The sequence below is a fragment of the Condylura cristata genome, unplaced genomic scaffold (assembly GCF_000260355.1).
Source record: "Condylura cristata isolate star-nosed mole 26May11 unplaced genomic scaffold, ConCri1.0 scaffold00009, whole genome shotgun sequence".
Taxonomy (NCBI): Eukaryota; Metazoa; Chordata; class Mammalia; order Eulipotyphla; family Talpidae; genus Condylura; species Condylura cristata.
Genome location: NW_004567110.1, coordinates 32,114,779 through 32,139,770, shown reverse-complemented (window position 1 = coordinate 32,139,770; position 24,992 = coordinate 32,114,779). Strand labels below are relative to the sequence as shown.

The 24,992-nt window shown below is 38.9% G+C and overlaps 1 protein-coding gene across 4 annotated transcripts in view; it reads right to left on the bottom strand.

The window, feature by feature from the left end:
- RUNX1T1 (runt-related transcription factor 1; translocated to, 1 (cyclin D-related)) overlaps window positions 1–24,992 on the bottom strand; it is a 134,562-nt gene that overhangs the window by 101,055 nt on the left and 8,515 nt on the right. For 2 of the 4 annotated variants that reach the window (XM_012723027.1, XM_012723026.1), the window contains exon 2: window positions 8,417–8,589. The exons of the other annotated variants lie outside the window; for them this stretch is intronic. In XM_012723027.1, the coding sequence (XP_012578481.1) occupies window positions 8,417–8,504 (88 nt within the window). In that variant the 5' untranslated portion in view covers window positions 8,505–8,589. The remainder of the gene's footprint in view (window positions 1–8,416; window positions 8,590–24,992) is intronic. 4 annotated transcript variants of the gene reach the window in all.

The window sequence follows — 24,992 nt, the reverse complement described above, 5'->3', positions numbered from 1 at the left end:
GTGGACTCACTGGATGATCTGTCAAGAAATCCTAACCCACCAGGGAAAGTGACAGGTCTGGAGCTAGAAGTCGTGACCCTTTGCTTCACCCATGACACATCAACCTTGAGGATACAGATCACTTTGAGTTTTGTATCCCCATCAGTTAATAATGTGCCCTCAAAGTACAATTTGAAGATTCTAATCCTAAATGACTAAAAATAAATCCATCATACTTTTCCAGGTTTAATACCTTCAAAATAAAATGATAGAGCATTCTGATAATTTTTCAGGCAATATTTGATTCTTAAGTCTGGCTGAAGGATAACATTCTTTATATAGTACCTGAAAGGTGAGTATTAGTATATTTAAATATGTAGGACATGTGTGTTTGTGCAAAATGAAATCTATTCATGATAAAATATCACCTGAAAAAATAAAAAACATCTACTGTCAGAATTATGATGAATTGAGAGTACCCTTGCCTTTAAAAAATTTAGTATCTTTAGCTCTTTCCCATGCATAACTTTTGATTTTCCATCCCCACTTCTAAAAAATCTCTAAAACAATGGATTTAATATTTGCAGTGACCGAATGTCATATTTCTTAAATGCAAACCTTAAAACTACTAGTGGTGTTAAATGTAGGTTACTCCGAGAGTACCACAAAAGGTTCAGTTACTTAAAAAATTTTAAGGTAAAATCTTTTCTCAGTTACCCACAAGGCTGACTATAGTTATATTAACTACATCTTTTGAAAGAAAAGCATTTTCCCATAAAATAGTCACTCTTACAAAGAGAGGCTTGCACATAAGTCTGCAATTGGGTTACCATTTATAGTTTCCCCTTTTTTATATAATTACAAAAATCATTCAGATAACATAGAAGATACCCTAACAACCCCTCCCTTTCCCATTTGACAAGGACTGAAACACTATATGGAAAACCTTTGTTTCAATGTCACCACCTCCCCATCCTGACTAATGGCGAGTTAGTTTTGTTAAAACGCAAGGCTGATGGCGTATGCTCCAATGAACTTTCCCTTCTCTCAGCACCAGAGACAAAAACCTGCAGCCCTGTTCTGTTGCAGGCAGCCATCTGGACAGCTCTCCCTCAAAGCCCAGCCACACCACACTGCAGGCAAAAACGGAGGGCTCGAGAGCTCTGTGGGGCTATTCATGACATACCAATTTCACATTTTCTGCTTGTATGCTTGCAACAATAAATGCTAATGAGGAGTATGAATGACAATTTTAAAGACAATAAAAAAGTCTCCAAATCCCTTGCATATGGAGACACTGTTTTCAAAACTTCACCTTCTGTTACAGAGCTGTTAGTCTAAAGGAGAAAAAGAAAAAGAATAACCTAAGGAAAACAATAAGATGATCAAAGCACAACCCAATCCTGAAGAATTCCAAGGAAAGCAATCTGTGTAAGTCCAGAGAACAAGAGATCTCATCACCCCAGGAACAGCCCTATGAATATATGAGGTACCTTTAATCTCTACCACCTTAGCTTTCTTTGGTCAAGCAGGTTAATAAGAACAGTGTCTGCTAAACACTGACTTTTTGAGGAGCTTGGGAACTGTAAGGGCAGTATTTGTTCAAAAATAATTATAATAATAAGCACCATTATACTTTGGCATAATATTCAACATCCCACATTATCTTTAAACAAACAGAAATGCATACTGGTTCTCATCTGATAATATATATATTCTGAAATATTACATGACAATTGTAGAACATATTTACTTTCCTTTTTTAAAATTCTACCTTCCAAATTTTCAAAAATGAACGTTTTGAACATGAAAAACAATAATACAATGCAGTAAAACTACTAAACAAAAGACATTAAATGTTTTGGTCTAGATAGGAATTAAACTATTTTATATGGTAACAAACCAACACAAAAGATTCATCTTCCTGTAAACTGTCAAGGGTATTCTTTTCATTAACATGGATTAAAACACTTTCAACAAAATCCACCAGGTGGAGCAAATACACAGCAATAAAAAAAAATCCCAGAATTTTTCATCAGATTCTTTTTTCACAGGACTTTTCTCTAACATACTCTATCTCTTCACATTGCAAGTTAAAATCTCTGCACATAGACTAATTTACCACTTTTATAAGCAAACTCAAACCTATCCAAAAATGATTTTTAGCTACCATGTATTCCATTACAAATTTTTATTACAAAACTGCTACATATGTTCAAATATATGTCCAGCACAGCATATTTGCCTTTAAAACAAAGTTAATTTTTTAAGTTAATGTTTTACTTTGACCTACTGGATTTGACAAGCACACCCCCCCCCACATGGTCAGGCAGAACAGAATTTAATGCTGTACATACTGAAATACACTGAACAGTGATTAAAACCTACAATCTCATCTCAATTCCCTCCATCTACATGAAATTTTCAGTTCTCCCTCTAACTTGTTACTGAAACTATTCTTCCTTGTAGACACCAAAATCCTGATAAAATTTTGAAATAATGTGACTTTTCAATCTTATATCAAAATGTCCTGCTTTCATTCTGATTAGCAAGTTGACACAAGTCCACAATCACCAACAGACAGCTCTGGAGTAATTCACTCCCATCTCTCTTCCTTGCCATTCCTTGCCTCACTTCCTAAGAACTCCCAGTCCAAGGCGCCAACCCCACCTTCTGGCTCACATTTTGTTCTTTCATTCCTGACGCCACCTGCAAGCCACAACTCTCCCCATTCACTTTTCAAAGTCCTCCAAGTTTCCCTCACATTATACACTCTCTGCTGCCAAGGCTTAATGCTGCAAATGGCGCTAATGTTGCTTGCATTTAAGAAAGCTCCAGTTGGAAAGAACTACCAAAAAGTTGTAGTCTAAAGGGAGGGAGAGGGGACCCAGAGTCTGTCAGTGGAAGAGGGCACCAGTGAGAATCATGTTGACTGTAGCTTAAAATATATTTATATGTTTTCCTTTTTTTATTTATACTGATGTTGAAAAGAAAGAAAGACAGCAGGCTGATACATAAATAAGCACACACATGCCCGAGGATACACGTAACATTCATGCAGAGCTCCTTATGCAGGCGCATAATAGATCATGGAGATGCCAGCTCCTTCACAAGACAGACCAGGCTAATCCAATTATTTAAATGATTATATACTTTTTGCTGGAGTGGTATATAAATGCATGAAATATTGACATTACTTCCATAAATATATTATGAGAAAGAAGTTTTTAGAATAATTCCTACCAAACTCTTCTCTGCAAAGTCCAATTCCTTTACTCTTGGCAACGAATGGAATCAAAGCCCTGGAGCTGTGCTCTAGCACAGGCAAAGGGTACCCTGTTCTCTGCACATCCCCATGACTCTTATTAACATTACGGCACACACATATAGATGTCTAAAGGTCCTTAAGTCTCCATGACCGAATCCTAATGAAGTAGTTGGAAAAACCAAATCACCCCACACACTGGCACACTTTCCCCTCCTGCAGCAGGAAATCCCACTACGATCTCTTCTGCCATCCGCCTCTTCTCCCCACAGTGTGGACATTTCATCAGTCCAAACTGTGGATAAAGAACCTGCTGGATTTCCTTCTGGAAAGATAACATCATGTTATACCCTGGAGATCTTCCAAATGGTTCCATCTCCGAACATCCTTCAGAATATTTACCTTATACTACCCTCAGATTGGCCACACATGGCTGTCTAAATATTATTTCTCATCACCCCCCACTTCATAAACGGGTGTGGCCCTTCTCTCAACAAATGTCCCCGAGTTCATATTCAAGTTCCACAGAGAGTTCATATTCGAGTTCGAGAGGAAAAAAACCCAAACTTAAGAGCTCAGCCCTGTTTAAAAATGAATTACTCTATTTCTAAGACCAGATTAGGATTCTAAAACAGCTCCATGAAAACCAGCTCTGAACTATTAGTTTCACACTCAAGTGCATCTGACCCAAAAAGGTCACACACACAGGACCACAGAACAGGAGTGAGGAAATGAGAACCCATTCAACAAGGCCAGTGCTTCCCGGCTAATGTCTGTTGCTGTAGATAGAGATACTGTTTCATAGCAGGCAGGAGCTGTAAAATAAAAGAGCCAAATTTTTAAACTCCTGAAAGTAAAAAAAAGAATCAATCCTATCTGTCGGTGTAGTCCAGAAGGAGCAAGCAGGGACATGCACTGGCAGGAACCTCAGATTCCTGACCAAACCCTCTTCCACACAATGCCTGCAGAAAGAAAGGAACCCAGGGCGGGAGCCAGTCTGACGCTGGCGGACAGACAGGGCTGGCCTTGCAGGATGTCAGAGCGCCAGGCGGCTGCAAGAGATACTGGCTTTTCACACACTCTCAGGCTGACTGTTTTGCTCTTCAGGTAATTAAACAAGGAAGCAGGGCTGCTGGGGACAAGCCTGACCCCAAAGCAGCAGCCCCATGGTTCTGCATATCAACTTCCGCAAGAACTGCCCCGAGCATCAACAGAACAGTCTCCTCTCACTCTGTCCTGTTTCCTTCTCCACCTCTTCCTAAAGCTGACCCAGAAACAAATCCTCCCTACAAAAACATCCATGGAAAGGTCTAATTTTAATTGTAATAGAAACCTCAGTGCTGTTTCCCTATCGCTACCCTCCAATTTTACAAAGGAAAATATTACACTACTGACAGGAACTTGGTAAACACACACACACACACACACACACACACACATATATAACCAATCTATGTAAAACACCAGTGACTTAAGATGGGTTATTTGAAGAAAATCATACAAAATAATAACCATTTTTTTAGCATGTGGCTGGACTAAAACGTGACTCTTCACATTCAAAAGTGCCCCAAGAAATTATTTTACTAGTCCAGTTCACAAGTTAAACATTTACTGTATTGTGTCATTAATACCATTATTTTCAGTTTTGACAATGGGCTTTATGATAAGCAAATACCAGCTATGATACAACTTAATGTTTCATTAACAATCTTATTTAAAAAACTAAAATATTTCATGTGTGCAAAGTCACCATTAAAAACTCATGAATAAAAAAAATCCCCTAAAAGGCAAGAAAGCGAAATATATATACACACATACATACTTATTAAGCAATGATTAGAATAATATAAAGAATATATTCTTCCTTCATCTCAAATCCATAGAGTAAAATATTGGCTGAAAGAGACAGAGACCAAAAGAGAGAGGAATACAAAAGCATGCCTGCTTGTCTGTGTTCAACACAAAGAACATTAAATGAAAACAACTGGCATGCTGCCAAATTCCTATAGAGGCAAAGAGATTCAAATAAATTGATTTCACGCATCACACTGACCTGGGATCAGTGTGCAGTGCTACAATAAGCTCAAAGCTCCATGTGGGGTAAAGCCCATTAATGCTATCAGACCCCTCGAACATGACCAAGAAAAGCTCCTCACCCCCCAAAAGGGCAGGCGTTGTCCAAAACACAAAACTTTTGCTTTAAAAATAAATTAGCTCTTTTCCTAGTAAAAATTCCTGCATTTGAATGTGCACAGAATCATCTGCATGAACTTGTTAAAATCACCTTTCTTAAAATGCAAATATGCTTTTTCAAACATACAATATCTACAAATTGATACTACATAAAAAATACCCTGCCCATGATGTGACACCGCTGTGCAGTCAAAGTTCCCTGTCATGAATGACTCCCATTATTCCCCATGCATCTTTTAGGGATGCCAAGGGGTATTTTTTTTTATTTAAATAAGCCAAATAGGCCCTCCCTGGTGGTAAAATGGTTAGAATGCAGCCCCGCAGGCTAGTGGCAGTGGCTTCAGTACGAGTTCCGCTTCAGTGTGAGTTTGATCACTGCCCCGGAGGTGACCCACATGGCACAGCAGACCTCTCCTGTCTTGCCCACCACTGCCCTCAGCAGTGAGTGCACTTTGTGGATCTGCCTGTTCTGCTCCCCACTCTGTCTCTGATGAATCCTCTCACTGCCCCTACACCTCTGGCCTGTACCCCAGTTCTGCAAGCAAAAATAACTATTTTTTAAAAATAAAATAAATAAGCCAAACATCACATCCTTCTTAGTTTTTCTTTAATAACTTATATAAGAACCAGCCTCTGAGGCCACACCCTTCTCCAAGTTGTGCTGGATCCATCCGTCCCTTACAATGGCACATATTTCAGAACAGCATCAAACCACAATCTGGAAGATGATGCACTGTAGGCACTTGAAGATTGCTTTACAACACTGGGAGGAATAATCCTAGCTTTTTGCCTTCACTAGCTTTGCCCGAAGCAGGTGGCTTGCCCCTTGGCATCACATCCCCCTGACCTCCCTAACAGAGGTTGCCTGGCATCACTCTCCACACAGCCAGACTCTCTGGCACCCCCTCTGGCCACCACATCTACAGCCTTGACTGTCCAACTTCATTCAGTCTTTTCCTTTTTCTACTTCAAAATTACAACCCCAGGAGCCCCATGGATTTTGGATGTGTGCAAATCTAAAAGTAGGAGATTTCTGCTCTTCTCTATTTTCTTGAGTCAACCTGTGTGGAAATCCCGGTTTCTATACATTATTATCATAGCATAAAAGGAAGAAAAAAACTAGGATTTCAGCATTACATAGAGGGCAAAGAAAACCTAAGTCACAGAATAGGCCACAGGATCTGTCCAGTATGTATGTATAGACATTACTTTTTAAATAGGTACACCCATGCATGTGGAGGAAAGCTGAGGGAAATATACATGATTCTGGGATTTAGTATTTGCATATTATAACAAATGAAATGTATTATCTCAAAAGTGTGTGCCTGTCATCCATTTTTGCCTCTGTATATGGTCCTTCCACATTGCCAGTAGGCCACAGATACACACCATCTGACCACGTGACTGTGACAGGGCAGTTGGTGACTAAACAATGGCTCTAAGTGTCTGCATTATATGCTCAAGTTTTGAGTCCAACACTGTAACCTGTACTTTGGATATTTTTACCATAGCTTAAGAACCCCCACAGAGATACAAAAGGCAGAAAGAAAGCAAAGAGTTATAGCCTCTTCTTTCTTCTGATGGAAGATGACAAAAATCAAACCAGGCTGTTGTTACTATTATCAGTTTGTTTCCTTCAAGACAAGATTAACACCCAACTATCTTTCTATGATGATCCTTAGAAGTCAAATCAACCAAGATGTGAGTTTTCAAAAAGTTAATTTTTAGTAACAGTAGCACATAAACCAAGAAGCCAGAAGAAGTGAGCGTTGTCTCTGCTACTTAATAAAGTAGAAATCCTTGCCTTTTCTCTTGAGTGTATATCTTCTACTAATCACAATAAAGCATATCATAATAAGAAAGGGAAATGAAATAAAGGGAAACACAAGAGAAACTAAATCACGATTTAGCTCAGTCAAAGGAATCTATAAAAATGCAAGGAATTATTTCATTTTCTCTGGTCTCTCCAAACAAAAACATCCTCATTTGCCAACACCTTACCGAGAACATTAAGAACAATCCAATAAGTATTTGTAGGAATTGCAAGGGTGGATGGAGGTTGAGAGTAGGCACCAGCAAGGATGTTTCCAGAACAATGGTGATAAATAAAAGCTAAGTATATTGCTTTCCCTTTCTATGCAGATAGGCAAGTAATCACGAAATTCCAAAAGCCCTTTCCAACACTCAAGTGCCCAGCAATATCACACTTTTGTGTAGATGCTCAGTGCAGCAGATTTTCCTTACTCCTCTGTTTCTGCACAAGTCCACTAGCCCTGAAACAGAGTTGGCTGGTTGCAAGAGATGTTAACTCTCTGGAGCCCTGAATTCAGGGCTCTGCTTCATTTTTAAATGTCTGTGTCAGTACACTTAAGTTTGTATTTACTGTTTTCCTAACATTATATCACTTCTTTTTTTTAAATATGCCGATGAACATGAATTATGCTCAGGGAATGACATCTAAAAGTTCACCAAAATCCAAATGAATCAGAAGAAATAATAAATTGAAAAGCACTTTTCTTCTGTCTTTAGTCAACAAACTGTTTGGGGAAACACCATCTCTAGTTACAACAAACACAGAAATCATGGCATAGCTTTCAGTCTTTATCTCCAAGTTTGCTCAGCTTATAACAGATGTATTATGAAACATGGCAAGAAGCACTGCAACAAGAAGAGGGTGAAAAAAACTTGGTACTTGATCATTTGATATCTTTAAACCCAATGCTATCAAACACGCTTTCCCACAGCAGACTGATGGATCCCCCAACCCCACACCCAAAAATTTCAGAGACAATTTTTTAAATATATATATATATATATATATACAGGTATATATATAAACTCTTTGTCCACAGGCACTAGGGAAAAAAAATCAGGAAAAGAGAAAAATTTTCACAATTATAACTTATTGTGAACAAAAATAATAAAATTTTTTGGCACGTTAAGGAAATTGCAAAATCAAAATATGTGTCCGTTCCTTACCTTGACAATATTCAAAGTTCCCTTTTTTCCGGCAGTCACCTATTACTAAACTCAGTGCTCTCCAAGTGTTTCTTTTGACAGATATCATTCTCCACCAATCGCTCTGCTAATTTCCTCTCTCCTTTTCGGACTGGGACAGATATTATGTTCACCAGCCCAGAGATCAATCTTTTCTATTGACAACAACAAAGGAAAAAAAAACGCATATATCACATCCAGTCTGAAGTAGCACACCCATCTATTTACATGATAATACTAGACCAGCTTTGTTTGTTTTAAGAAACAGATAAAGTACTTCTAAATTTTAGAAGAATCACAAACAATCCCCCTTTCTCAGATCCTATGACACGTGCTCAGAGGGACTCTTCACCAAGCATGTGACCCAAGGCTGGATACTTTCTGAACCTGGACGCCCTCCTTTCCTTCAATGGTTTTAAAATATGTACATCAATACCTTAAAAAGAATGTGTTAGTTATTTTTTAACCTCCTTTAATAAAAATAATTAAATAGTATATCAAATATTATGGTTCTTTAGACAGTGCTGACATGTCTTTCTTCTGCTTTATGAAATTTTACATGCAAGTTCAATCCTGCTTCAAAACCAAGAGGGGTCCATATTGTTTCATTGACTCCAGATGTAAACACTGTCATTATTAGCTAAAATAATCTCAAACAAATGATCAGGTGGCTGAAAGATAATAGTAACAATTATTGGTGAACCATTTTACTAAATCACTGAACTTCTACTTTCTTTCTCATCTCTAAAGCAAATGGTCTCATTATTCCTGCTAGATTTGGCAAGTTTAGAATTCATTCATCCATCCTGAAACTTTGAATGCCTTTTCTACTGTTACTGCTACTACCACTACCAAGAGCAGAAAAAAGAATCACTAATTCATATAATCTATGAAATATAACTAACACAATCATATGCACACAAAGTAGGAACTCAATAGATACAAAACAATAAGGATATATCAAAGCACTCTCAAAAAAATTACTGTGGCTACTGTCACTATTTTTTTTAAAGACACCAAGTTTTAATTTCTCTAGATTGTAAAAGTGAATATACTCAGATGTATATAAATAAGTAAAATATAAGTTTTTTTTTAACTAATACCCTTTTACACATGCCACGTTATGACCCTGCTATCATGCAATCAGTTGTCTTTTACTGTTCTGGTAAAAATTAAATATTTGGAAAAACACAATACTAGTTATGTTACTTTGAAATTGTCTTAAAGCTCAGTCAGAAGTTAAAAATATTTAGTTTACTATGAAATCTAACAATTTTATTAGCAAAAGATCAAAACAAAAACTTCAGTAAGAAAATGAGCTAAACACATCAACATTTATATAGTCAAATACTAAGTGTGGGTGGGAGGCCAAGGAGAGATTGAAAGCAAATCCATCTAGATGTTAACTATAATTATTTTCTGGAAGATGAAAGTCTAGGTAATTTTCTACACAAGTGCGTTATTTCCAATGTTTGCAGAGTAAGGTAAAAATAGTTTATAAATATCATTGCAAAAAAAAATACTTTCCTTAGATTCAATCATGACATTTGTTAATATTTTGTGCTTCAACAGTCACCAACAAAAGGCATCAGAGTCTAATACAGGTAGGTCATGCCCAGTAGCCATAGTTCATCATCTCCACTGAACAAATGAAGGAGACAAAGAGTGTGCCAATCCCTAAAGTCCAAGTCTATTTCTTCCTTCTGATGATTACAAACACCAGACTCATACTGGCTTTATTAATCACTGTGGTATAGTATAGCTCAGTTTGAAGGTACATAAAATTGCTGTATAGGTCACCTTAAAAGATAAATTTCTTAAATTATCTTAAAAGATAACTTTCTCAATTATAAATGATCCCCGATGGAGAATATACTGCTTCACTTTTTTTTATCTTCACTATGTCTCTTTTAATCATTGTATTCTGAAGTGAATGAAGAAAAGTTGGCAGGAAAATGCCATTACAAAATATTTTAAGTGGATATGTCCATAAATTCTTAAATGTTAACATAGCATACAAATACAAACAAGTAATATGAAAATCTCAAGTTACCCATGAGGGTTTTATACACTTAACTATTTTATATGTGAAACATTATATCACAATAAACAGAATAAGCCTCCATCCCCCTTGCGCCCTCCACCCCCCTCCCCAACACACACATCCAAAAGGAACTAATGTATGGATTTTCCAAAATAATGGCTTTGGAGTATTATGTTTGCGCTTCATATTGAGCACCAGTTGTGAGCACTATAAAGTATCCATCCAGTTATTTGTGATAATTATTCCATACCAGAATCTGTGTCACATACAAATGACAGTAAAATGTCTCTATCTTTAATAATTACTTTGTTCAGGTCTAAAGTCCTCAAATTTGTAAAACCTCATGAGTAGAACATACACTGAGGAAAATCTAAGAGCTAAACTCCACCAAAAGTAAAATGCCTCAAACAATTTGTAGCCCTACAAGTGTTATTAAAGAGGCTCAACATGTTGTATTACCATGGAAATTGTGGAAAACATACATTCCCAAACAAATATTACTTTTTCTCAATGGTATGAAGTAATGAAAACCACATGTGTAAATCTGCGATCCGTGCAGTAGTTCAAGCTGTAGCTAATAGAAAATACAGAAAGTGAACTCTGCTATATAAAGGATTCTTGTTACAGAAATATAATGTGAAAACCAGATGCAGACAGAAAACCTTAATCACAGATGGGAATGTAATCACTGGCATACAGAATACTTTTTTGATCAATCTTAACCATATGCGCAATGTATTTATTTTCTAAGGAATGCAATAACTTGAGAGAACCTTCTATTTGAATTCAGTTAACCTCATATTTATAATGCTTTTATCTTCCTCCCCCATCCCCTCAACGTGTACACTGAGCCAAGGTCTTAAAAGGAAGAGTTGCTGGCCTTTGCAAATCATTCTTGTATCAGTTTATCTTTCAAAAATTTAATAGGATGTAAAGACTACACACATCAAAATCAACCTCAAAAGAGATCAAGTGCTGTTCCCCATTACTGTGTTGCTCAATCACTGCCAGGAATCCCTTCACTACCCAAACACTTTTTCTAGAGAACTGTATCAACATTTGGGGCAATTTCGCTTTTTGTAAATAATAGTTATTCCCAAAAAAGGATGCTTTAGACATTGCTTTTTGTTAATCTATCAACCTGGGCTGAGTCAAAACCTAGCTTTTATTAGTTATTGAAAACATTTTCTAGCATAAGGCTTGTTCCTTTGCATTAATCAAAATACAATTAGCTCTTTATTCTAAGGGGAATTGCACAAAAGGAACTTGCTGTTTCAAAGCTAAGAAAGCACGACCCTTATAAGGTACGTGTCACTACCTGTCATTGGACTGTAGGTTACCTTAGCCAACATCTCCATGATCTCAGTTGTCAGACAATTCTCCCTTATCCCCCTTATTTGAAGCAGGCAGTCAAGTACCATATGCAATTCACACTTTAGGACTATACTATGCTTTCTGCGGGAAATGATTAGAATATTGCATTGTTGGGTATCCCTCATCACTGGTCATGGGAACTAAACATCACCATTCCAGCTATGTACAAGTTTCCACCGCATACACTTAAACACTCTCACTACTTATCCCCTAGTACATGTGCAGAAACATACACCCCTATTCTTGCCCAATTCTGACCTTCAAGACCCCCCCCCATGACTGATACAAAAATGCACCTTTCAGCCTCAGCCCCAATATACCCTTACAAGGTCAACCCTTTACTGGAAAACCCCCACCCCATCGTTACAGCTTTGTCTACTGATTTCCTTGCACAGCCAGCCCTTTCTCAACACTCAAGTTTTACTCATGTCACCTCTTCAGAGATAATATTATCATCCAACAAAAATAAAGTCTCATCACTAACAACACCGCCCACCCTACAATGTTGTTCTAACATTGCTTTTAATTGTCTTCACTTCACTTAGATACTGTGGAACAACCTTAATGTCTTTCTCATCTGTCTCCCTCTTCTACTCCTTCATTGTGAGCTCTCGGAGAGCAGGGGTCTGTTTTGCTCATTACTCAATCCTCCATGCTTGGTCACATAGTAGCCCAGATAAAGAGAATGAGACAACTGACTTTGACCTAATGAAATGTTACAAAGACACAATTCATCCCCTTGGTGTCACACACCTTTCCCTGACTACCCCAGGGGCTCATAATTATTTCCTCCTCATTAAATTGTAAAAGCATTTAGGGTCTATATCAGGTTGGGGCACAGTTACCTGCTGGAGATTGTTCACCTGAGCCCATTTCCCCACTTACTGTACCTCACTCCAGGGCAGGGAGCTGTGAGGTCAAGCTCTCCCACCCACACTGAGTAGTAAGATTAGGAACCATGATTAGGAATTCCAGTGTAGGTTCTTACTGCTCTCAAGGTGTAAAATACTCTTGAGCTGTTTTTATGCATAGACTTATCTCTCCCAACTGTGTTCACCAAGTAAGCTTCCTGTGATAGGAAAGAGCCCCCATCTTATTCTCATTACGCCTTCATTCTCTATTTCATTACACTAGAGTCACTGCATGGCCATGTTTATTCTACTCTGCATATCTACTCTGCTTGGGACAGAGCCTGGCTCACAGGTGTTCACTCAATATGGGCTGAGTAAACAAAGGAACAAATGACACATTTGAACAAATCTAGCAGTTCTTTAAGCACTTCTCTTATTGTGATAAGCATGTTTAAATCCTTCAAATTTTATTTAAATGATAAAGTAATCAGGGGTCTCCCCCAGTACAAAAGTTAAAGTTTCAGCACCGCTGGGGCATAAGTTCAATATTCAGTGAGGAAACTGACCCATAAGGCCTGGCAGCCCTCTGCTCTCTTGCCTGCTGTTCCCCTTGGCAGTGTTATTTCAGTAGATCCACCTGTTCTGCTCCCCATTCTCTCTCTGCTGAAGCCTCTCAGCTCATCCCATCACTGGCTAATACCCTCGTTCTTATATGCATAAATAAATAAGTCTCTCTTTTTTTTTTTTAAAGAAGTAAGCAGAAGTCAGATGACCAAGCTATGACTTATTTTTAGTCAAATCAACACTCCAGAATGAACAAGTAACAAACCAGGCAATTTAAAATAGTAGGAAGGTCTTAAATATTACCTGATGTAGATGTGACTTTATTTTCAAGTTATATAACACCTAAAGTAGCTATCACCTATGTACACTGACCTATTAAGCAGTCCACGGCATGGGTGTTAGGGGCAGGAACAGATTCTCCACTTATACTTGGGTAGTTGACCCTGAACAAGTCACTTAATTGAAAAAGTTTCAGATTTGGGCTCTCCCTGGTGGTGCAGTGGGTTAAAGCACAGCACTGCAAGCCAGCCACAGCCGCTTCAGTCAAGTTCGATTCCCACCGAGGTGACCCATTGTGTGGCAGACTGCTCCTGTCTTGCCGCCCACTGCGCCCCTCAGCAGTGTACTTCATCAATCTGCCTTCCCCACTCTGTCTGGTGAATCCTCTCACCACCCCTGTACCTGTGGTCTATACCCCAGTTCTGTATGAATAAATAAACATATCTTTAAAGAAAAGGAAAATTTTCAGATTTGAACCTCAAACAGGCTAATAATACCTAACTGACCAGGTCCAATGAAGATAAGCAATAATACTTAGAATGTGCCTTGTTCAGTGCTACTGCTGTAAGTTTTATTCCAGGTTTCATTCCCTTACTTGATAGGTAAAAGGTGATAGCTACGGTTTTTTGGGTTTTTTTTTTTTTTTAAAGATTTATTTATTTATTCGTACAGAACTGGGATACAGGCCAGAGATGCGAAGGGTGAGAGGATTCACGAGACAGAGAGGAGTACAGAACAGGCAGATCGACGAAGCACACTGCTGAGGGGAGCAGCGGGCAAGCCAGGAGAGGTCTGCCCTGCCATGTGGATCTCCTCCGGGGCAGGTGGGGATCGGGGCAGGTGGGGATCTGGGCATGCAGAAGTGGCCTAAGCCTCTTTGTGCTGTGCTTTAACCCACTGAGCCACCAGGGAGGGCCAATAGCTACTGTTTTAATACTGTGGTTCAAGACAATAAAACAAATGCATTAGGTCACTACCCAAAAATGACCTAGTACATATATATTCTCTTCTTCCTGAAAGTGACTATTGTACTATTAGTGATACACATAAAATATTTATGATCATTCAACAAAATTAAGATAGGTGGAATTAAGCTGCAGATCCTAAGACATTTTGCAGTGACAAAGAAAAATATGCCACAAACTAACGTTTTGCTATTAAAAGTTGTTTTTTTCCCCCCTCACATCTAATTTCATCTGTGGGAGATCATCTCTAGGGGATAAGAGAAGAGAGAACCAATTATTTCCAAAGACTGATTTTTCCAAATAAAGGCATCTGTTCCATGCTGGCAACTTTTACATAAAAGAAAAACAGGACGTTTAAAAGTATCTGCATTCATGGTTGATGGTCAAACATCTTAAAAAAAAAAAATCTGCAATTGTCCAGCTGTAAACATGGCTTGATCACTGCTACTCCTTATCACCTGATCTTTTTCTCAATCTTTCCTTTTTATCTCCACCCACCACCTCCAAATGTGTAAACTGTGGTATTTTTTATATTCTAAATAGTAACTTTTCCAAGTCTTATAATAGTCTATTTTAACTTTAACATAAATACCACCTGCAGTCTGTGTGGCTGACCCTGTTCATATAGAAAAATCCGAGGTAGGGGACGGTTTCAAGACTTCAAAAGAACAGTAGAGAGCCCTAGAAAAGAGAAAGCAGGCACTAAGACAATCTAGATTGAGACCTTGCCCCAGCACTCATCCATTGAGCTCAGACAAATGAGGAAACCTGTAGAAGAGCTCATTTATTTCCAGGTGTGTACTAAAGACGACAATGTGTGGCTTTCATTCCAAGAAGGCATTCAATATACCTCCTCCCAGTATCTGTCTATAAGTGTCAGCCCCGTGCATTCAAGAATTGAAGGCTGCCAGTCTGAAGTCATCTCTTCAAATGAACGTTATATAGGGAGACAAACAGTGAGACTTCACCCACTTATTCATTCTTGGGTGAGCTAGACCTGCCATATGCTTCAGTGCCATCCCTAGCTGGCTAGAAATCTTCACACAGCAGAGCAGCCGGAGGCCCACACTATGTCAGAGAAGACAAGCCTTAGTTGGGGGTGCTGCAGGGAGAGAGAGGAATGGTACTGGAAGGGGAAATGCTCAGCCTGAGGAACTGCCAAAAAAATAGACCTGAGCTCCAAAGGAGGGCACAGCACCCCCGGCAACTAAGGGAAAACCTGCAGGTAGGTGTTGAGGAAAAGCTGGGAGCCACTCAAATGGCTTCCACCCTGGCTGGGCTCCTGATCAAAGGGACAGGTCCATCTCATAAGTATGTCCATACGCACATGCTTGCTCTGATTTCAGGAAGTGCATCCTTGACAAAAAGCCTATCTATGAATTTCAGAATAAAAAAATAATGACAGGAAATTATGAATATGCAAGTGTCTTGACCACTTCAGTCTGTCTAAAGTGAAACCTGTGCAAAGGGGCCAGTTTTGTTGTTGTTTTTTCTATATTTTGTAAGTCAAAATGTGGGAACAATAAATTGTATAACAAGAAAACAAAATGAAATGGACCAAGATGCAAGAGATATTGGAAATGAAAAAATATGATGCTGAAACCAAAGATTTCACTTTGGGAGTAGCAATGAAATAGTTTAGGGCAATATTAAGTAAGTAACCAGTTGAAGGCATGAGCTGTCAACCAATATTTAAGAAAGCACAGAAAGAACCCACAACTGTTCCAGACTCCAACCTTCAAGAAGCTTACAAAACAGACGGAATCACAATAACAGTAGCAAAAAGATGAATGTGGTAAATTCTACCTTTGTGTTGAAAACTTCCGAAAGTAGTTTTTTAAGAGGGAGGAGATAAAAGACTGGGCTCAGGTTCCCAGCATGAAAGATCTCAAGTAAGGCTGAGGTGAAAGGGGCTAGCAAAAATAAGGATGATAAAAAGTAAGAGCTAGTAAATCAGAGGCACTGTCCATCTTAACCATCTCTATATGCCCAGTGGTCAAGCAGGGCCAGATTCTTCAGTAAGTATTTGCTGAATAAGGGTGACTGAAAAGGAATAGCCAGAGAGAGAAGATCCTACAATGGTTTCTGAAGGAGAGTAGAGGACAATTCCAGACTGCTCAAGTCTGATGCCAAGAATAAGCAAGGCTTTACTGAAGTTATGCTTCACATATCACCTCATGTAACCCTCATGATCTCTCATAAGGGGCATGGATTATTTAGACGAGGATTTTTTCCAGATGAAGAGGGGGAGCAGGAGATTCAAGCAGTAAAGCAATTGGGAGTCAGGGTTCTTCACTACTACAGTCAACTTCCTGGCAGAAAAGATAGTAGATCACATTCTCCTAGAAGTGAATACAGATCTACCCACCCTAGCCTCAAGCTAAGGTCCCTAGCTTCACAGTGAATAAAACAGGTAACTTTTTTTCCAGTGCAATATTGCTTGTATTGGCCTCTTCCTCTGGTTTCACAAACCTGATCCTGGTCACCCCTCTATATTATCTAAAATGAAAACTGCTGCAGCAAACTTCCTACCTGGCTTCGACCTCCAGCCCCTTTTGCTCTTCAGTCTACAGGCCCATCACAAAGAGACCAGCTCTTCAGAAACACTACTTCAACTGGTCCATCATTTCCCTTTGCCTGCCACGGTTTTCTTGTTTTCACTTTGGTTTTATTAAGATCTATTTTATGAGGGTATCCTTTGTTCAAAAGCAATCCAACTAGAAAATCTAATATATAAAGCAATTTGCTGCAAAAGTGGGACTTTTCTGCTTCTTCTGTGCTAAGGGGATTAATGAAAGGGCTGAACCCAAGCTGAGTCACCACCATCCCCGACCCCAAGGAGTTAGTTCCATAGGACAGTTTGGAATAACTTTTAGTTTATTCAGAAAAGCAAAGCTTAAATCAAAATGTTTGCTAGCAGTGAACATTTACAATCTTTCCCCTAAATTCCCAACAATCAATCAAGGGTCTTTTTGTTTTCTATATGCACATGTGTTCATTTATTCACTCTCCACCTTCACCCAGACCACCCTGCAGCAATTTTCCCACACGTGGCTTCCGCTTGCCCCCCATTTCTACTTCATAACTATATTCACTTCCCTTGATAAATGCTGTCAAGACAATTTGAAATTTTAATCCACTCCAACCACTGAAATCTCATTTATTCTACCATTTAATTGGTAAGTAGTCAAGCCCCATCATTTTTTGTAGCTCTTATATCAAGTAGGTTGATCAAGTAGTGGAAACTGAGACTTGACTGGTTCCACACAGCTGTACGCATAGGGACATTAATTTATTTCAGACTTACAACCAGGAGGAAAAATTTTCATTTTCTTCCATATACTCTAAAAGTTGGCACTCCCTAAAGAGCATGTCTTACAACAAAATTCCAATTAGGTGAACAAGTTCCCACTCATTCTACTGCTCTTCACTAATACTTTCCTCTGATATTTTATCCCCACTCCCTCCAGCCAAACCAAAACTTGACTTGGGCAAGTTAATGGAGGCTGATCCTATTTATTTTGCATTTTGATCTCAACTGGCCTGCCTACCCTAATTTGAACAAAATAAGAATCCATTGTTCACATTTGTTTCCCATGAGAGGTCAAATGTGTATCTTGATTCTAAATAAATCTGGCCAGAGAGAATGAAGTGTGACAGGTAGGTAGAGGGGTTGGGTACTGAATACTTGTCTGACACATAATAAAAGTTGCAGAATCCTAACAGTCACTTAAAAAGAACACTTTCACAGGAAAGAAGGATTACTGTGTCAGTCTGATAAACACCACAGTTCCAGTCCCAATATCGTCTGCTGTTCTTCCCAGCTGTGTTTGCTCATCACTGTGTACATAACATATGCATAGACACAGAAAATAAACTAGCAGTCTTTCATGACCTAGCTTATAGCTCCCATCTTCCTATATCTTGAGGTTAGGGAGAGGAGTATGTACAATATATCTAGATTTAACCAACTGGACCAACCAACTTCAAAGACTTTGTATTTAAGACACAAATTGCACGATGCTCACGTCCACAGGGGGATGGCTTCCCAATTTCTGATATTCCTCATCAAGTCGGATGTGCGTGTGAAATGTTCTCTGCAGTGCTGCTGGGTTAGCACCCTGGCACCACAACTCCGCGCCAGCATCTGCAGGTACCATTCGCAATCTACATTCCTAATTCCTCTCCTCGCTTATCTGAATGCCACCAGGTGCAGTTCCCAAGGTCCAGCAGATGGGACTTCCCAAACACGCCACAACAGCACCTCAGCGCTCATTTCTCTCCCAGTGTTATATAGACTTGGTCACATCTAGCTCACTCACTGCCCTATCATATTTTGCTTCATTTCATGTTATTAGTGGCCACTGAGTTCTAGAGGTTTTTTAGTCAACCAGCCATTACATCTCTGATAATACTTCCTCTGTTACTTCTACAATGTAATATTCAGTGAGTCAAGTTAAGTACCAACTCGGGTCGCTATGCACATAATCTGAATATAATCTACTTCGTAGGAAAGAACTTCTATTTGATCTCCCATTGCAAGCATTTTCTACAACCTACAATGCAAAAGTCATTATTGTAGCTTCCATTTCTAATGACAGAAGGAAATGACCTTAACTTCCAAGTCCTGCCAATCAGGTATCCCTAATAAACAGAAGTTTTCACCGGTATCTTTGATGACCAAGTGCTCACCTTGACCACATCAGAATGTATGTATTCCTAAGTTTGGAAGAAATCCACTCCACATTCATTATTAACAATTTGACAAATTAGAATCAAATTTTTAATAGTGGCTGTAATTTTTACAAACTAAAGTGTACAAAAGTGTAATTGCTAATAATTGGAGTTTAAGCTTTTGCTAGAAGTGACAGCAGACTGCTTCTTCAGAAAATGCAATAGAACAACTGTTCAATCTCTTAGGAGCCTGGCCAAATGATTGTACGCCCCTATTCATTTATATAAGCTATCACTTATCGGGTTCTCATCAAGAATGATTTTAAGAAGTAATTTTCTAAATATCTTGAGCAACTGAGGTCCAGAACTTGAGCCTGGTCCACAACCAACGAACCACCCTCATGCTTGAGTATCTAGGGCCACCTCACTCCTGTCCCCAAACACCGAGTTTATTTTCTACAGTAACTAATAAGGGGAAGTGATCAGTTATTTCCCTTGAGCAAAACCAAGCATCTTCAGCTGCTTCTCAAGAGTCTAGACCGACTCTACCCTCCATCTTGCACCTTTGAAAAAGAGAGAAATGGGGACTCCCTTGTGGTGTAGGGGTTAAGTCACAGCACTATGAAGCTACCAGCAGCCACTGCCCTATCAGTTTGATCCCAGCCAGCTAAACACATGGTGCAGCACACCTCTCATGTCTCACCCACTGCTCCCCTCCAGCAGTGTATTTCAGTAGATCTGCCTATTTTGTTCCCCTCTTTCTCTCTAGTGAATCCCCCATGACCTCTGGCCAACACCCCTGTTCTTATATGCATAGATAAATAAAAAATAAAAAACTTTTTTTTTAAAAGATTTACTTGTTTATGCATACAGAACTGGGGTACAAGCCAGAGGTGCAGGGGTGGTGAGAGGCTTCATCAGAGATAGAGTGGGGAGCAGAACAGGCAGATTTACAAAGTACACTGCTGAGGGGAGCAGCGGGCAGGTGAGGAGAGGTCTGCCATGCCATGTGGTCACCTCCTGGGGCAGGGATGGAACTCACACTAAACCAGCTGTGGGCTCACTTGCAGTGCTATGTCCTAACCCACTGTGCCACCCAAGAGGGCCCTGAACCTTTTTTAAAAAATAACAACGTAAATTTCAGACAATCCTCTAAGGTCCAACATGTCTGGTTATGGGGACAGGGTGGGGGGAAATGCCTCTTCCCAGTGCCACTTCTATACAATGGAAAAATAATGGTGAGGTCATGGACACTCTAATTCCATGTCCCATATTAGTACAGTCCACCTACTTGAATGAAAAAATTCCATTTTTCCCCCCATTCTTCTAATCATGGGAAAATCCCAAAGGTGTCCAGAGACTTGTAACATGAAAGTTGGGAAACCTAAAGATCAAATGGTTCACTGAGTCTGCCCTTTTATTCCACTCCTACAAAATTTGCCTTAGGGCTGGAAGGTACCAGGTCACCCAGCAAGTGAACTAGAAAGGGAACCCCAAATTGTTAATAAGTCAGAGCAAAGACACACTCACCAGACCCTTCTTTTGAGGATACAGAGGGTCCTTTACACTACACAAGCAAGCTACAAACTCACAAAGGTGCAGAGGCCTTCTCTTAAGAAACAGACAGGAGGGCCTCCTTGGGAGTGCAGGGGTTAAAGTCTCATTACTATCAAGTGATTTCTAGCCACTGAAACATGAGTTCAATCCCAGCCAGCAGACCTCTCCTGACTCTCCTGCTGCTCCCCTCAACAGGGTATTTCAGTAGAGCTGTCTCTTCTGCTCTCACTCAGTTTCTGGTGAGTCCTCTCAAGCCCCTACCCTCTGGTGTATACCCCAGTTCTTGTAAGGCATAAATGAGTAAAACAAATCTAGCAGGGTGGGGAAGAAAGAAAAAGAAATGACAGGAGGTTGGGCCTGGCTGCCTGGAGAATCAAAAGATAGTGGGACCAAACCAAGTTGGAGGGACACACTGGGCAAGACAGCACCAGAGGCTGGATAAGATCAACAAAGGAACCAGATTGGCTCCTCAGGGCCACAGAAAGCTGGTACTCTGACAAGGGAATAGAATTTAGTGATGGAGAAGCCTGGATTAGATGCTCAAGGACTGGCATACATTTGGGTGTAACTAAGGATATCTGTCAGTCAGTGGCCAAATCTGATTCCTGGTTTGGGGGCAAAGGATATGTAATCACAGACCCCAAGGAGAATATTAAACCAGGTATAGCAAGAATAACATTTTAATTATTAGGACTTGGGAACAAAGCCAGTAAATAATTTTGGGAACACAGGAAATCTAAGTTTTCTAAACTGGGGGAAAAGAGCAGAGTCAAAAATTTTTGAAATGAAGTGGAATGCTAGAGAGTCATTTACTTAAAATCAGTGATGACTGTACATGGGAAGGTTAATGTCAGGATCACAGCGGGGCCCTAATATTTGTCAACTCCTCTTCTCTCTCCCAAGACCAACAACTAGGTGGCAGCCCTTGAAAGCCCAGAGCACACTCAAAAGTGGTTTCTGTCCCAGGTGTTAAAAGAGTATAATGAATCTAGTCAATCTTCTTTTCTAAGACACTTAAAGGTGCTGAAATCATTGGACAATGGTACATTTTGTGTCCTCCGCATTTAACAAGATCTTATTCTAAAGGCCCTATTCACCCAAATACTGATTTGCCTGCAGAGACCTTTACCAATATAAAACTTACAAAAACAAATGCTTGCTTTATTCCCTTGTAAGTTACATTACACAAGTCATCTCCACTAACACTACCAAATGCGGATTTTAAATATGTCTATAGCCACTGAACATTAGTGGTTACTGACAGTATTGGTTTTAAACTGTCAAACGTAAGGGGGGTCCTCTTGCATTTTAACCCTCAACCAACGGGCATTGAGTGGTTCTGATACAAGGGTTTACACAGACATCACTTCATAAAGCAGGCACAATTTAAAAAACTTACAAGCAGCTTTCTGCTGTTGCTGCCATACAAGGCTTCAACACTGAATGTAGCTTAGCACAAAATAACCCACTAGAAGAGCACATACCAAGTGATGAGACTATGTATGTGAAATAAACTTTCTTACACTGATCTGTGATTCAGCAACATTGCTCGAGAGTGGCAAAATGCCGGGGGCTCTGTACCAGGGAATATACCCACATGGTTGCCCAAGTCTCTGAAAGATATGCCAGCACAACATGCCACAATTTGGCTTCATGTTGGAAATTACATTCCTTAAAAGCATTCTTCTTTGGTAGGTTACATGCTTGCAACCACAAGCACACACATCCAACTCTGTTCTTCAGACCACTTTTTTTAAGTAGCATTTGCTGATATTAAGTAAGCATGTCACGGGGTCCTCATGTCTATCTTCCCTTTTATCCATCCTGGAGATACTCTGGGTTTGTCTAGAAATCCAAGTGCAAAGCCACAGCTACAACAGCCTAAGCAGTGACCATGTCTCACCCTGGACAAATGACTATAGCCACAAGTCAACCCAACTGCAACTGTGGATAAAGTCAATATTGAACCTTATCCAAATTTCATCAGTCTTCCTCCTTCCACCTTAATTTTCTAAGCCCAGCTTTACCTAGAAAACATTGCCACTCATTTTCTTATTAGAGGGATGAAACATTTTTATTATGACTATTTAAGACATGTTAGAGTTTTCTTTTAATTAATACTGGATAATTTAAAAAGAACACATCTTTTCTAGAAATGTCACTAGTAAAATGCATCCAATTTTTCTCTAATGTGGAGCTTTCCCTGTCCATAAAACTTATTTGATTAGCAGTACTATAGAAGCTAAAGCTTTTGTACGCAGGCACTCAAGCATAATTTAATCATTTTATTTAAGCATGAAAAAAATTATTCTGAAAGCCCTGTTAGGTAAAATATCCCTGATTAGTTTAAACTTACATTTGCAGGTATATTAAGGGTGAAATAAATCATAGAATGCTCAGTATGCAGTGCAACAGTGTTAACTTGGTTATAATAGTCAGCAGTCAGTTAAAAATTGTAGTATTAGAGAATGTAAGGAATAACTGTCTCATTTTAAATAACTATATTTATACAGGTTATTTTAAAATAAATTTTGTTTTGTGTGAACCCTTTTTATATTACCAGGATTTTCACCTATGGAAACCTCTTTCATAGTCAAACAAGATGAGGTCCTAATTGCATAATACCATTTATCTGCTGAGGATAAAAATGCCAACAAATGAAAATGCACATTAGGCGAGAGATTGTCAGAATAGAAAATTGTCTTTTATTTTTTTTATTTTTTTGTTTTTTTGTTTTTAAATAACCCACTCACATTAACAAAAGACTGCAGTAGCTTCCAAATTATAGGTTGTTATTTTTAGTGGAAGTAGTTCAATATTCATATTGGAGCAGATGTAGCAGTTTAACAAAACAGCTCTTCAAATCCTGCACAAATTGAAAACAGGAAAACTGATTGCATTTTCTCTTATCACTTTCCTTTTCTGAATTGACACTTTTGGCCTACTGAAAATTTACACATGGCTTTCATCTCAACAGCACCTGCTGATCAAATAGAAACCTAACATTTTCATGAAAATGGTATAAAGAACTAGTTTTGTTCTAAATGCTGTAAAGGGCATCAGTTGCCTACTTGGTGGCAACAATTGCTGTGTTATGCTAAGGCATATTCATAATAGTTTTAATATTTTCATTAAACTTTTTTTTTTTTAAATGCCAAGTCCCAGGGTTTTTTCCCCCTCTAGCCACTTTTGGTATGATTCAAATTTCTTTTATCCCATATTGCCTAACACTTAGTTTTATTGTGCAAAGTCTATATACAAAATATGTTAAAGTGCAGATTAAGACAATGAGCACTTAGTATTTTTCTGCAACTGTTTAGAATACACATGTTTTAAAAAGAACAGAATACACATGCAGATATACTACAGACTACACATGACCATGGACGAAAAGATCTATGCTCCATTTTTGGATTCCACCGGCCAAAAGAAAACAGGAAACAAAAAGTCAAAGTCAGGCCCTATTTTTGAAGGGGCTTTACATATTCTTTTATCAGATATAGATTTAGCAGGTGCTTGGATGTTTGCTACCCCAGACTGGGAAGAAACAGATGTCACCCAAACACAAGCTGGTAAACATCTAAATGGTCTGACCAACAACTCACTGTAAATACCTCCAGGGAAGGAAAAGGTACATCTTGAAAATGGGTCTTCTCATGTGTAAAATATCCAAGAAAGGTAGCTGAGCTGTTTCTAGATTTTTAAATTAAAGTACTTCATAGATTTCTGTGTGATACCCAATTCAGGGTAAAATTAAAGACGCTTCTAAGACATGCTCACTGTCAGTTTCTTAGCCCAAAGAGCACTATACCCCTTCTGAAAGATTCCAGGCTGTCCATCCCCATTCTGTCTGAGTGATATGGTAACATAAAGGCAGAAATGACATACAGTAATATATGTGCCACTCTGACCAGTTGGTCTGTGAATTTCAGTGTTTCATCATGCTCACTGAGGCAAAGGCAAACCTGAAATGTCAATATGTTCAGTCAATGGAAGTGAAATAATGGGACTCTATTGTCTTACCCAATCGATCTCGATCTGCCGCTGTCAACAAGGAAACAGGCCCCCCTGGCTTTAAACAAATTTTAATTAGGCTTTTAGTTACTGGATCATATTTATCTATAAAAACACCTACCTAGACAATGAGTAGGAGGCAAAGACTTTTTTTTTTTTACTTTTTCCCATTCTAAGAATATTGCAAAGTTGATACTGTAATTTTTAAAATACATTCATGAGTCAATAAAACATTT